The sequence below is a fragment of the Ranitomeya imitator genome, chromosome 8 (genome assembly GCF_032444005.1).
Source record: "Ranitomeya imitator isolate aRanImi1 chromosome 8, aRanImi1.pri, whole genome shotgun sequence".
NCBI lineage: Eukaryota > Metazoa > Chordata > Amphibia > Anura > Dendrobatidae > Ranitomeya > Ranitomeya imitator.
In genome coordinates this window covers 168,563,405-168,577,434 of record NC_091289.1, presented here as the reverse complement: position 1 = coordinate 168,577,434, position 14,030 = coordinate 168,563,405, and the positions used below count along the sequence as shown (strand labels likewise).

At 42.8% G+C, this 14,030-nt stretch overlaps 1 protein-coding gene across 6 annotated transcripts in view; it reads right to left on the bottom strand.

Annotated features, from left to right (window-relative positions):
* Positions 1 to 14,030, bottom strand: part of ASTN1 (astrotactin 1) — a 606,833-nt gene that overhangs the window by 121,992 nt on the left and 470,811 nt on the right. For all 6 annotated transcript variants that reach the window (XM_069737796.1, XM_069737798.1, XM_069737799.1 and 3 more), the window contains 2 exons: positions 11,352 to 11,546; positions 8,924 to 9,051 (listed from right to left, as the gene is read on the bottom strand). In XM_069737796.1, coding sequence (XP_069593897.1) covers positions 8,924 to 9,051; positions 11,352 to 11,546 — 323 coding nt within the window. The remainder of the gene's footprint in view (positions 1 to 8,923; positions 9,052 to 11,351; positions 11,547 to 14,030) is intronic.

Here is a 14,030-nt window from a genome sequence, read left to right as displayed (position 1 = left end):
TGACAGATCCCGTTTATCTATGAAAGCTGCTAATTAGACAGGGTTCATACAATATCGGAGCGCTGGCTACGCAGCATATGTTAGAGTGGGATAAGAAGGTGTCTAAGAAAAGCGTAATGGTTCGATAATGTCACCGTGCTGATTAGTAATGACTTCAGCTGGAATCATCTGCCTGTGAAATTCTGAGACTGAACATTTTGACTTTAACTGTTTGCAACCAAAGATTCGGGGGCTGTCTCATCTAAATAATAGTGTAAAATGTGTAAGACACATCAAAAAAATCATGGATACCGGAAATCTCCTGCCCTAGATAATGATTAAAAATAGACACTAACACATACAGAGTGCATTTAAAGGGGTCCACAATTCAAGGGTTATTCAGCAATACTCCTCTACATTGATGGTAAAGAGACGCCACTGCATACTGTGCGGTACACAATACTCTCAAAGCATTGAACAGCAATTGTACAACCCACTGTGCAGTGGCGTTTGTCCACATGTCCGATAAAAGTATGCCTGCACAACCTCTTTAAAGAAGCACACCAATAAAAGTGTCTATCTTCTTCAAATATATTGCAATCCTCATATTATATAGCACTGTGTACTAGCAATTGCTCATTTTGCTCTTCTACCCAGTTAATCCTTCTCTTTTCCGTTAGGTCTATGACATCACCTGATTCAAAACAGCCTTGCTGAATCCTTCTAAACTCTGTGTAGAAACAGGAAGTCTCTTTTCCCTGCATGAGTCATCATAAGAAGTACATTTCTATTTCACTGCAAAGTCCCTGGCAGCTCAGCTCTACCTCCTCCTTAACTCCTGACCCAGCTGCTCCGCTTCTCCTCCCTTCCATAGACTTTGCAGTGATGTAGAATTGTAGCTCAAATAATGCCGCATACTGGGAAAATAGACCTCCAGTTTCTACATAGAGCTTAGAAGAATTAAGCTAGTCTGTTTTTGTCACATAATGCTATAGAGCTAATGGACAGTATGGACCTAATGAATAGTATTGAACACATCACCAATTTTCTCTGTAAATATATATCCATTGTGCTAGTGACATGAAATAATCAACAGATGTCAGTAACAACAACCCATCCAATCCACATAGGCAAAGAAATCGAACCCTATATGTCCACACACTAAAGTTATGCATAATAATGAGAAATTACCCAGGAAAAAAGAATTGAACACATGACGAAAGGGAGGTGCAAAAGCCATGGAAAGTCACGACACCAGCTGAAATCTATCAGTAATTAGAAATTAATCATGCCACTAAGTGAAAAATTATATCAGGTGGTTCAACCGATGACCTCTATAAAGGTGTCACATTACCAAGGTGCCACACAAGAAACATCTCATAATGGATAAAATCAGTGAGCTGTCTAAAGACCGTTGCAACCTTATTGTTGCAAAACATACTGATGGCATTGGTTTCAAAACAATTTCTAAACTACTGAATGTTCCAGGGAGAACTGTTGGTACCATAATCTGGAAGTGGAAAAAAAACATAATTTCAACGTAAACCGGCCACAACCAAGTGCCCTCTGCAAAATGTCAGACAGAAAAGTGAAAAGAATTGTCAGAAGAGTTGTCCAAGAACCAATGACCTCTTGTGGAGAGGTACAGAAATAAATGTAATCAACAGGTACAAATGTTTCAAAGAAAACTATAAGTAATGCACTGAACCTCCACGGCTTTTATGCACGCTCACCACGTAAGACTCAATTGCTGAACAAAAAACATGCTCAACAACATTTAGACAAACCTGTGAAATACTGCGAAAATATGAGACCAAAATTGAACTCTTTAAAAGCCATGATGCACACCATTGTCATGATCCCAATGGCAGGGGATCACAAAAGGACAAGCACAAAAAACAAAACAAGCTCTAGGGTGATGGAAACTGAGCTGACCGCGATCCTGAACCTCAACACACAACTAGCTGTAGCCGGGGAACGTGCCTACGATGATTCCTAGACGTCTCGCGCCAGCCGAAGAACTAACTTTCCCTATTAGAAGAAACACAGACCTCTCTTGCCTCCAGAGAAACACCCCACAGAAATAGCAGCCCCCCACATGTAATGACGGTGAAATGAGAGGAAAGCACATACGTAGTTATGAAAACAGATTCAGCAAAATGAGGCCCGCTAAAGCTAGATAGCAGAGGATACAAAAGTGAACTGCGCGGTCAGCGAAAAACCCTACAAAAAACCATCCTGAAATTACTTGAACTCATGTTCCAACTCATGGAACATGAGGAGTAATATCAGCCCACTAGAGCAACCAGCAAAAAGGAATCACATATCTGCAAGCTGGACTAAGAAAAAAATTAAGCAAAACGTGGAACAGAAAAATCAAAAACTTAGCTTGTCCTGAAGAATACAGAAGCGGGAAGCAGAGGTAACAAGACACACTGATTACATTGATAGCCGGCGAGGAAATGACAAGAAAGCCAGGTTAAATAGGAAACTCCCATATCCTGATAGAACAGGTGGACACCAGAGACCGCAGAGAACACAAGTCACCCAGTACCATCTGTAACCACCAGAGGGAGCCCAAAAACAGAATCCACAACAGTACCCCCCCCTTGAGGAGGGGTCACCGAACCCTCACGAGAACCACCAGGGCAACCAGGATGAGCCCTATGAAATGCACGGACCAAATCAGCAGCATGAACATCAGAGGCAACCACCCAAGAATTATCCTCCTGACCATAACCCTTCCACTTGACCAAATATTGGAGTTTCCGTCTGGAAACACGAGAATCCAAGATGTTCTCCACAACATACTCCAATTCTCCCTCCACCAGCACCGGAGCAGGAGGCTCAAGCGAAGGAACAACAGGTACCTCATACTTCCGCAACAACGACCGATGGAACACATTATGAATAGCAAACGATGCCGGGAGATCCAAACGAAACGACACAGGGTTAAGAATTTCCAAGATCCTATAGGGACCGATGAACCGAGGCTTGAACTTAGGAGAAGAGACCTTCATAGGAACAAAACGAGAAGACAACCACACCAAGTCCCCAACACGAAGTCGAGGACCCAGGCGGCGACGGCGATTAGCAAACTGCTGAGCCCTCTCCTGGGACAACTTCAAATTGTCCACCACATGACTCCAAATCTGATGCAACCTATCCACCACCATGTCCACTCCAGGACAATCAGAAGACTCCACCTGACCAGAGGAAAAACGAGGATGAAACCCCGAATTACAAAAGAAAGGAGAAACCAAGGTAGCAGAACTAGCCCGATTATTAAGGGCAAATTCGGCAAGCGGCAAAAAGGTAACCCAGTCATCTTGATCAGCAGAAACAAAACACCTTAAATAAGTTTCCAAGGTCTGATTAGTTCGTTCCGTCTGGCCATTCGTCTGAGGATGGAATGCAGACGAAAAGGACAAATCAATGCCCATCTTAGCACGGAACGTCCGCCAAAATCTAGACACAAACTGGGATCCCCTGTCAGAAACGATGTTCTCCTGAATCCCATGCAAACGAACCACGTTCTGAAAAAACAGAGGGACCAACTCAGAGGAGGAAGGTAACTTAGGCAAGGGTACCAGATGAACCATCTTAGAAAAGCTGTCACACACAACCCAGATGACGGACATTTTTTGAGAGACAGGGAGATCCGAAATAAAGTCCATGGAAATGTGCGTCCAAGGCCTCTTCGGGATAGGCAAAGGTGACAACAATCCACTGGCCCGAGAACAGCAAGGCTTAGCCCGAGCGCAAACTTCACAAGACTGCACAAAAGAACGCACATCCCTCGACAAGGAAGGCCACCAAAAAGACCTGGCCACCAAGTCTCTAGTACCAAATATTCCAGGATGACCTGCCAACGCAGAAGATTTGACCTCGGAGATGACTCTACTGGTCCAATTATCCGGAACAAACAGTCTTTCAGGCGGACAACGATCAGGTTTATCCGCCTGAAACTCCTGCAAAGCACGTCGCAAGTCTGGGGAGACAGCCGACAAAATCACCCCATCCCTAAGGATACCAGTGGGCTCAGAATTTCCAGGGGAGTCAGGCACAAAACTCCTAGAAAGAGCATCCACCTTCACATTCTTTGAACCTGGCAGGTATGAAACCACAAAATTGAAACGGGAGAAAAACAGTGACCAACGAGCCTGTCTAGGATTCAGACGCTTGGCAGACTCAAGGTAAATCAGATTTTTGTGATCAGTCAAGACCACCACACGATGTCTAGCACCCTCAAGCCAATGACGCCACTCCTCAAATGCCCACTTCATGGCCAAAAGCTCCCGATTACCAACATCATAATTCCGCTCAGTGGGCGAAAACTTTCTAGAAAAGAACGCACATGGCTTCATCACTGAGCAATCGGAGCTTCTCTGTGACAAAACCGCCCCCGCTCCAATCTCGGAAGCATCAACCTCAACCTGAAAAGGAAGCGAAACATCTGGCTGACGCAACACAGGAGCAGAAGAAAACCGGCGCTTAAGTTCCTGAAAGGCCTCCACAGCCGCAGGAGACCAATCAGCAACATCAGCACCCTTCTTAGTCAAATCCGTCAAAGGCTTAACAACACTAGAAAAATTAGTTATGAAACGACGATAAAAATTAGCAAAGCCCAAGAACTTCTGTAGACTCTTAAGAGATGTAGGCTGCGTCCAGTCACAAATAGCCTGAACCTTGACGGGATCCATCTCAATAGTAGAAGGGGAAAAAATATACCCCAAAAAAGAAATCTTCTGGACTCCAAAGAGACACTTTGAACCTATTACAAACAAATAATTAGCCCGCAGGACCTGAAACACCTTCCTGACCTGCTGAACATGGGACTCCCAGTCATCCGAAAAAACCAAAACATCATCCAAATACACAATCATAAATTTATCCAGATATTCACGGAAAATATCGTGCATAAAGGACTGGAAGACAGAAGGAGCATTAGAAAGTCCAAAAGGCATCACCAAATACTCAAAATGGCCCTCAGGCGTATTAAATGCGGTTTTCCACTCATCACCCTGCTTTATCCGCACAAGATTATACGCACCCCGAAGATCAATCTTAGTGAACCATTTAGCCCCCTTAATGCGAGCGAACAAATCAGTCAACAATGGCAAAGGATACTGATATTTAACTGTAATCTTATTCAAAAGACGGTAATCTATACAAGGCCTCAAGGAACCATCTTTTTTGGCCACAAAAAAAAAACCTGCTCCCAAAGGGGACGAAGATGGACGGATATGTCCCTTTTCCAAGGACTCCTTAACATAATCCCGCATAGCAGTATGCTCTGGCACTGACAGATTGAACAAACGACCTTTAGGAAATTTACTGCCAGGAATCAAATCTATAGCACAATCGCAATCCCTGTGAGGAGGAAGCGAATTGAGCTTAGGCTCCTCAAAAACATCACGATAATCAGACAAAAATACCGGAACCTCAGAAGGAGTAGATGAAGCGATAGAAATCGGAGGTGCATAATCATGAACCCCCTGACATCCCCAGCTTAACACAGACATCGTTTTCCAGTCCAAGACTGGGTTATGAGTTTGTAACCATGGCAGACCAAGCACTAAGACATCATGTAAATTATACAGTACCAGGAAGCGAATCACCTCCTGATGAACGGGAGTCATACGCATGGTCACTTGTGTCCAGTACTGAGGTTTATTCATAGCCAAAGGTGTAGAGTCAATTCCTTTCAAAGGAATAGGGACTTCCAGAGGCTCCAGACTAAACCCACAGCGGTTGGCAAATGACCAATCCATAAGACTCAGGGCAGCGCCTGAATCCACATAGGCATCGACGGAAATGGCTGATAATGAACAAATCAGAGTCACAGACAGAATTAACTTAGACTGTAAAGTACTAATGGCAACAGACTTATCAACCTTTTTTGTGCGTTTAGAGCATGCTGATATAACATGAGCTGAATCACCACAATAAAAAAAAAAACCATTTTTCCGCCTATAGTTTTGCCGTTCACTCCTGGACTGAATTCTATCACATTGCATTGTCTCAGGTGCCTGTTCAGAAGACACCGCCAAATGGTGCACAGGTTTGCGCTCCCGTAAACGCCGATCAATCTGAATAGCCATAGTCATAGACTCATTCAGACCTGTAGGCGCAGGGAACTCCACCATGACATCTTTAATGGCCTCAGAAAGGCCATCTCTGAATCTTGCAGCCAGGGCGCACTCATTCCACTGAGTAAGCACCGACCATTTCCGAAATTTCTGACAATATATTTCTGCTTCATCTTGCCCCTGAGAGAGAGCCAATAAAGCTTTTTCAGCCTGAATCTCTAGGTTAGGTTCCTCATAGAGCAAACCCAATGCCAGAAAAAACGCATCCACATTGAGCAACGCAGGATCCCCTGGTGCCAATGCAAATGCCCAATTCTGAGGGTCACCCCGCAGGAAAGATATAACAATCTTGACTTGTTGAGCAGGGTGTCCAGAAGAGCGAGATTTCAAAGAAAGAAACAACTTGCAATTGTTCCTAAAATTCAGAAAACTAGATCTATCTCCAGAAAAAAACTCTGGGATAGGAATTCTAGGTTCAGACATAGGAGCATGTACAACAAAATCTTGTATATTTTGAACCTTAGCAGCAAGATTATTCAGGCTGGAAGCCAAACTCTGGACGTCCATGATAAACAGCTGAGGTCAGAGCCATTCAAGGATTAAGAGGAGGTAAGACGCAGCCAGGCTGCAATTAAGGCTATGCAGCAAACTCTGAGGGGAAAAAAAAAAAAAAAAAAACCTCCTCAGACTACTTTTCCTCCTACTTCAGCCAATACGATTACCACTTTTTGGCCGGCTATACTGTCATGATCCCAATGGCAGGGGATCACAAAAGGACAAGCACAAAAAACAAAACAAGCTCTAGGGTGATGGAAACTGAGCTGACCGCGATCCTGAACCTCAACACACAACTAGCTGTAGCCGGGGAACGTGCCTACGATGATTCCTAGACGTCTCGCGCCAGCCGAAGAACTAACTTTCCCTATTAGAAGAAACACAGACCTCTCTTGCCTCCAGAGAAACACCCCACAGAAATAGCAGCCCCCCACATGTAATGACGGTGAAATGAGAGGAAAGCACATACGTAGTTATGAAAACAGATTCAGCAAAATGAGGCCCGCTAAAGCTAGATAGCAGAGGATACAAAAGTGAACTGTGCGGTCAGCGAAAAACCCTACAAAAAACCATCCTGAAATTACTTGAACTCATGTTCCAACTCATGGAACATGAGGAGTAATATCAGCCCACTAGAGCAACCAGCAAAAAGGAATCACATATCTGCAAGCTGGACTAAGAAAAAAATTAAGCAAAACGTGGAACAGAAAAATCAAAAACTTAGCTTGTCCTGAAGAATACAGAAGCGGGAAGCAGAGGTAACAAGACACACTGATTACATTAATAGCCGGCGAGGAAATGACAAGAAAGCCAGGTTAAATAGGAAACTCCCATATCCTGATAGAACAGGTGGACACCAGAGACCGCAGAGAACACAAGTCACCCAGTACCATCTGTAACCACCAGAGGGAGCCCAAAAACAGAATCCACAACACACCATGTTTGCAGGCCAAAAGGCACTGCAAAACACCATACTAAAGCCGGGGTCACACTTGCGAGTTCAATGCGAGAAACTCGCATCAAGTACCAGCACAGTTGCCGCCGGCACTCGGGATAGGAGTTTGCAGCTGCATGTATTTCTATGCAGCCGTACACTCTGGTTCCGAGTGCCGGCGGCAGTGCTGGGTATTGATGCAAGAGACTCGCTTTGAAATCGTAAGTGTGACCTCGGCCTAACAGGGAAGTTTGGAGGTGGGAACACCATGGTGTGGGGCTGTTTTTCAGCATATGGCACTGACAAACTTCATATAATTGAAGGAAGCATGAATGAACAAATGTACTGAGACATTTTTTTTATAACAATCTGCTGCAATCTACCAGGATGATGAAGATGTAACAAGGGTGGAAATGTTAACAAGACGATGATCCCTAATGCACAGACAAGGAAACTGTCAATTGGTTTCAGAGAAAGTAAACAAAACTACTGGAATGGCCAAGCCAATCACTTGACTGGAATCCAAAGGAAAATATATGGAAGGAACTAAAGCCCAAAGTTCACTGAAAGAGGCCATGGAACCGTCAGGAGTTGAATATTGTGAAAGAATGGGCCAAAATCACACCTGAGCAATGCATGCGACTAGTTTCTCCATACAGGAGGCATCTTGAAGCTGTCATCACCAACAAAGGTTTTTGTACAAAGTATTAAATACATTTTATTTAGTGTGTTCAATACCTGCGTCATTTCTAATTATTACACAAGACTTAATTTATGGACATCTGTGGCTTGATTTCTTTGCTTTTGTATTGAATGGGTTATTACCAGTGTCCAACAATTCTCTATATATAGGCATACAGTACATTCTTGTTATTAGTGGTCAGTGGTCACTTTTAATCTAGGATTTCATTTTTTTCAGATTTTATTTTCTTTCATTTACAAATACGTTAAGATTAGATTTCCGTCTGCATCATGGCTCAAAACAAGCGGCATCAGAATTCCAAGAATGTGCAATGTTTTTATTTCACCAAACCCTGGGGTGACTTTTCTTCGATTTCTTCTGGATGTGTTATCATCTGATATTATCACCTTTAATAGCTCATCAGACTTTGCACACACAAATAGCATTAATGGATGAGAGTGTCATGTGATAATACATTAAGGGGTGATAATATAGATTTAACACAACCAATAAACAATGCTCTCCTTTGCATTAGGTAATAAGCATACAAATACACCTCACCACAGTAATCACATACATTCCGGTGACAACCCGACATTCTGAGCACCTGAAGATCCAGTAGATACTTCATCATCTGTTCTTTTGAAGCAAGATAGCAGTGAAATGATTGTGTTTACTGACCTGTCAGAAAATCAGGGTCAGGAACCGGCTCCGATATTTCCTCATGGCATTGGGTTTCTGAAGGTATGGTGGATACTATAAGACCATCTGGAAGCTGATGCTCTAGTCCACGAGCAAAATTATTCTGTCTACATTAGAAGCAAGAATATATGAGTTAGGAGTCATGATGGCTAAAGAGCAATAGCATAATATACTATATTGGTTGACAAGTTCCGTAGTTAAGTTAGGTCACGTTCGTATGATAAGGATTTGCTTTGAACACGATACCCGTTGGGTTCTCAGAAAATCTATAACAGAAATCCAGAAAAATCAGATTTCTATCAAGGATTGCTTTGAAAATGAACAGTCAGAGGTTAAAGAGGACTTGACCAGTTTTTGCTCTTATTTTATTCCCAATACTCCCTTGAGAATACCGTTTAGTTTTTTATCCACTAAACAGTTCCAAACCTATAAGCCTTTTTATTTGGTGCTAAATTCTATGCTCTTCAGGAGGGCTTAGCTTATAGGGTAATATTGCAGAACAGCCTAAAGATGTGGCCCAGAGGATCCTGTGAGCTACACCCCCTTGCTAAAAGACAGAAAAAATTGCACTAAATGACAAGTCCCATTTCTTTAGAACTATTCTAACGGGAGCAGCAATATTGATGAAAGGTCCTCTTTAAGGAGGTGGAAACATATGCCATGAGATCAAGCTTGCCATGCTCAAGCCAAGGGGTGGGCAATTAATTTTCCCAAGGGGCCACATGAGAGATCGGAATCGTAACTGTTGTGGAGGGCTGAACCAATATACTAAAATTAATTCTGCTCAATATTAATATTAACATATTAATTATAATTATTTTATATTACTGCTAATTGTATGACTTAACATTGAATAGAATGAAGTATGCTGACATACTCCCATGTACCGCATGAGCCTGAACACAGCCCCATTTATACCGCATGAGCCTCCACACAGCCCCTATATACTGTAGGAGCCCCCATATAGCCTCCTATATACAGTACGATCGCCACATAGCCTCTTATATACAGAATGAGCCTCCACATAGCCACCTAAATACAGTATGAGCCCTCACGTAACCTCCTATACACAGTATGAGCCTCCACATGGCCTCTTATATACAGTATGTGCCCAGCGTAGCCTCTGATATACAGCATGTGACCCACATAGCCTCTGAAATTTAGCATGAGCCCCACGTAGCCTCTATATAGAGAATGTGCCCATCGTAGCCCTTTTTATACAGCATGAGTCCCCACGTAGCCTTTTATATACAGCATGTGCCCCACGTAGCCCACTATATACAGTATGACCCCCACATTGCCTCTTATATACAGCATGTTCCCCACATAGTCCCTTACATACAGCATGAGCCCCCACACAGCCACTCATATACAACATGTGTCCCTTACAGCCCGCAATATGCATACAAGTATCTCATACACATGAAAAAAAACAACAACCCATACTTACCTTGGTCCTGCCACCCTGGCACTCTGCTCTGGTCTCCAATGTACACTCTCCGCACTGCACAGATGACGCAATGAAATGACGCCATTGTGACTGCTGTATCACACTCTGATTAGTGGAAGATTTAGCCAGTGCCGCTGTCCATCAATGTATTCACCACAATCTGTATCTAGAGGATGTGGAGAATGGTGACAGTGAGTGGTGGTGGCAAATGGCGGGCGGGGTAGGGCATGGTGCGGCTCATAGGCCACTGTTTCAGCCTGTTGGCTGTCACAGTCTGTGGCCCGGACTGGAACAGCCAGAGGGCAAGATGTGGTCAGTGGGTTGTAATTTGCCCAATGTGCACTAACCCTAGCCGATCTGGCAGGCTTGATTGATATACATCCAGCAAGGGTACAACATCCCTAGCCTATATTCTGAGACATCTCCAGCATGTGTCGTGAAGCAGGGCATCAATGAAGGTCAGCACAAATAAACCATTTACTGTGCATGCCCTGTACCTAAATATGAATGGCTCATTTAAACAATTTCAAAGTGGTGTTCCCTGTCCTAAGGGATGTCAATCAGGTGACAACGGGTAGGAAAATAGGATGCAGCAAGCTTGACTTCTTGGCATATGGCTTCAACTTTGCTTACTAATAAGGCAAACACTAGAGCAGGACTACATGGTGGCAGTGACTTTTTGGGGAGCAATGTAAACTCGACTGTTTCCCTTTAACATTCAACACAGTTATTGGTTTTTTTTTTAAGAGGATTCAGACACCTCGATAGTGTCCCTCTGGTAGTTGTTAATGTATTGACAGCATTTCAGTTTTACAAAAACTTTCCTTAGATTCTAAAGTCTCTCTTATGCCTACAATTACCCGATTTGCTTTTAACGTTGCACTGCGTCCCGTAATAGATATGCAGGTATAAGTTCAGATATTCTCTATCAGGAATAATAAAATAAGTATTAGTCACCTAAATGATCCTTTCAGCAACTGGCCCGGTGAAATGTCCTTGGTCTGGTTATTGTAACCATAAAAGAACTCCCCAAAAAGTGTCTGGTTCATTGCCATCTCTGGACCTTCTCCGCAGTGAGCTCCTCCGGGACATGATTCTGTGACCAGGTGACACGATAACCCATCCGGACCTAGTTTATAGTCTTCGATACAACTGGAGGAAAACCACAAAATTGGTCAGGTCAATAATAGATTCCACGATGTGAACTGGAGACTTAATCATTTCTTGCAGTCAGCAGATCTGTCTCCTTTTTGTTTCATTAGGATTAGTGACCTGAAGTGCAGGAAAGCAACTCTATAATTGCTAGGTGCCTTCCATGAGGCAGCACAGGGACACTGGCCTGACCTTAGTGCCAATTAAAGCAGAAAATACACAAATTAAATCCATATATACTAAATAAAAGTAAACTTGACATTCACGTATAATAAGCTGCAAGCATTACTGCAGTAATATCAGTAGAGGCAGCCATCTGTTGTCTAATGAGGCTCCATTCATCATGTTTCTCCTATAAATACTGATATCTTCTTAACTATATGGAATGAAGAATTATTTAACTTCGTCGATTAACAACTTGTATATATGCCAATAAAATCTCTTCTCACTACTTCTCTGGGAAGTGACCAAGGCTAATGTGCTATGGACCTGTGACCCGGGAAATCAATTATTCTTATCTCTACTTGAGGGTGAAGTCAAAGTAGACCAAACTTACGGTATAGCTCCTCCAACAGATACTGCATGTGCCCTGTACAGTGCGTCTATGTAGATTTGTCTTACTTGTTTTATTAAAAACATATATATATATATTTTATTTTTTTCATCCTTCGCTTCACAATGGAAACATTTTTCGTTCATGGGTATTATTAAGAGCTTTTTCCAACTAGCTGATGCCTACTCAGTTTATTTATTTTGCCAAATCTCTTTTCGTCATACAACATTTTTTACTGTTAGTGAGGAAAACATATGATTAGTACACAGGGAGCATGACCTATCTATGTTCATAGTCATCTAAAAGATGGTTGTCACTGTCCTATCTTAGAGATGGAGACCAGGATCAGCGCTGTCTTCTGTTTCCACAATTGAATCAAGGATGGTGTCTTTTTGATTGCTTCAATGAGCATTTATCTGAAAATAAAAGATTATTAAAACACTAGTTTACACGTGGGTTGGTAGCTGTGGGTAAAGGTACCTTCACACTGAGCAACTTTACAACGAGAACGACAACGATCCGTGACGTTGCAGCATCCTGGATAGCGATCTCGTTGTGTTTGACACGCAGCAGTGATCAGGATCCCGCTGTGCCATCGCTGGTCGTAGCTGAAAGTCCAGAACTTTATTTGGTCGTCTGATTCATCATGTTTGACAGCAAAAGCAACGACGCCAGCAACGTTTTTTCACAGAGCTAACAACCAGCGAGAACGATAAGTACGTCACTGGATCGCTCCTGCATCGTTCTGGAGTTGCTGTGTTTGACATCTCTACAGCGACCTAAACAGTGACGCTCCAGCGATCTAGTTTAGGTCGGATCGTTGTCTATATCGCTGGAGTGTCGCTAAATGTGACGGTACCTTAAAGTATCCCTTACACCAGTGTTCCCCAACTCCAGTCCTCAAGAGCCACCAACAGGTTGTGTTTTTAGGATTTCCTTAGTATGGCTCAGGTGGTGGAATTGATGCCTGTCTAGATTATTGAGTTCTCACCTGGGCATTACTAAGGAAATCCTGAAAACATGACCCGTTGGTGGCTCTTGAGGACCGAACTTGGGGAACACTGTCTTACACCCTGTCATGTGGCATGAAGGTGGGGGATCATGGCTGGCTGCATGGACTTCGTCTAGAGTGGCTCTACACTCTTGCAGGCCGCATGATGCTGGTCACTTCGACTGGCCAAGAGTGGATGTTGAACAGTTTAATGAGGGTGACCACCACCCAAAAAAATAAAGTCCTTTACTGAACATCAACTTGGTGGGGAGTAGTTAAAATAGGTAACGGGTGCATAACTTCACAAATGTGAAAAAATGTACGTGCCACTGAGCTCTTAGGATGTAAATAATCTTTGAGTTTCATTATATCCATATTTATTTATTATTTATTATTATAGCGCCATTTATTCCATGGCGCTTTATATGTGAGGAGGGGTATATATAATAAAAACAGGTACAATAATCTTGAACAATACAGGTCACAACTGGTACAGGAGGAGAGAGGACCCTGCCCACGAGGGCTCACAATCTACAAGGGATGGGTGAGGATAGAGTAGGTGAGGATAGAGCTGGTCGTGCAGCGGTTTGGTCGATCGGTGATTACTGCAGGTTGTAGGCTATATATATATATATATATATATCACCTAATTTGAATTTGTTGCATCATTTGTAGATCTTTTACTACTGTGAAGTGGAGAATATATGACATCTTCAATGATGAGCGACATCGAAATTTGCAATAGTCAAATCTACATTAGTAATTGCACTGGCAATGTTGTATGTAACCCAAAGCCTAAAATCCATAAAGTGAAGATATAAAAAAGTGTTTCCCTCATTGTGACTTTGTCTCCAGTAATGCTGAATAGTAAGGCAAAAAAAGTCTGTGCTGACGCCTAAATCACTTTCAGCTATGTATGCAAAGGTGAATCATCATCTGC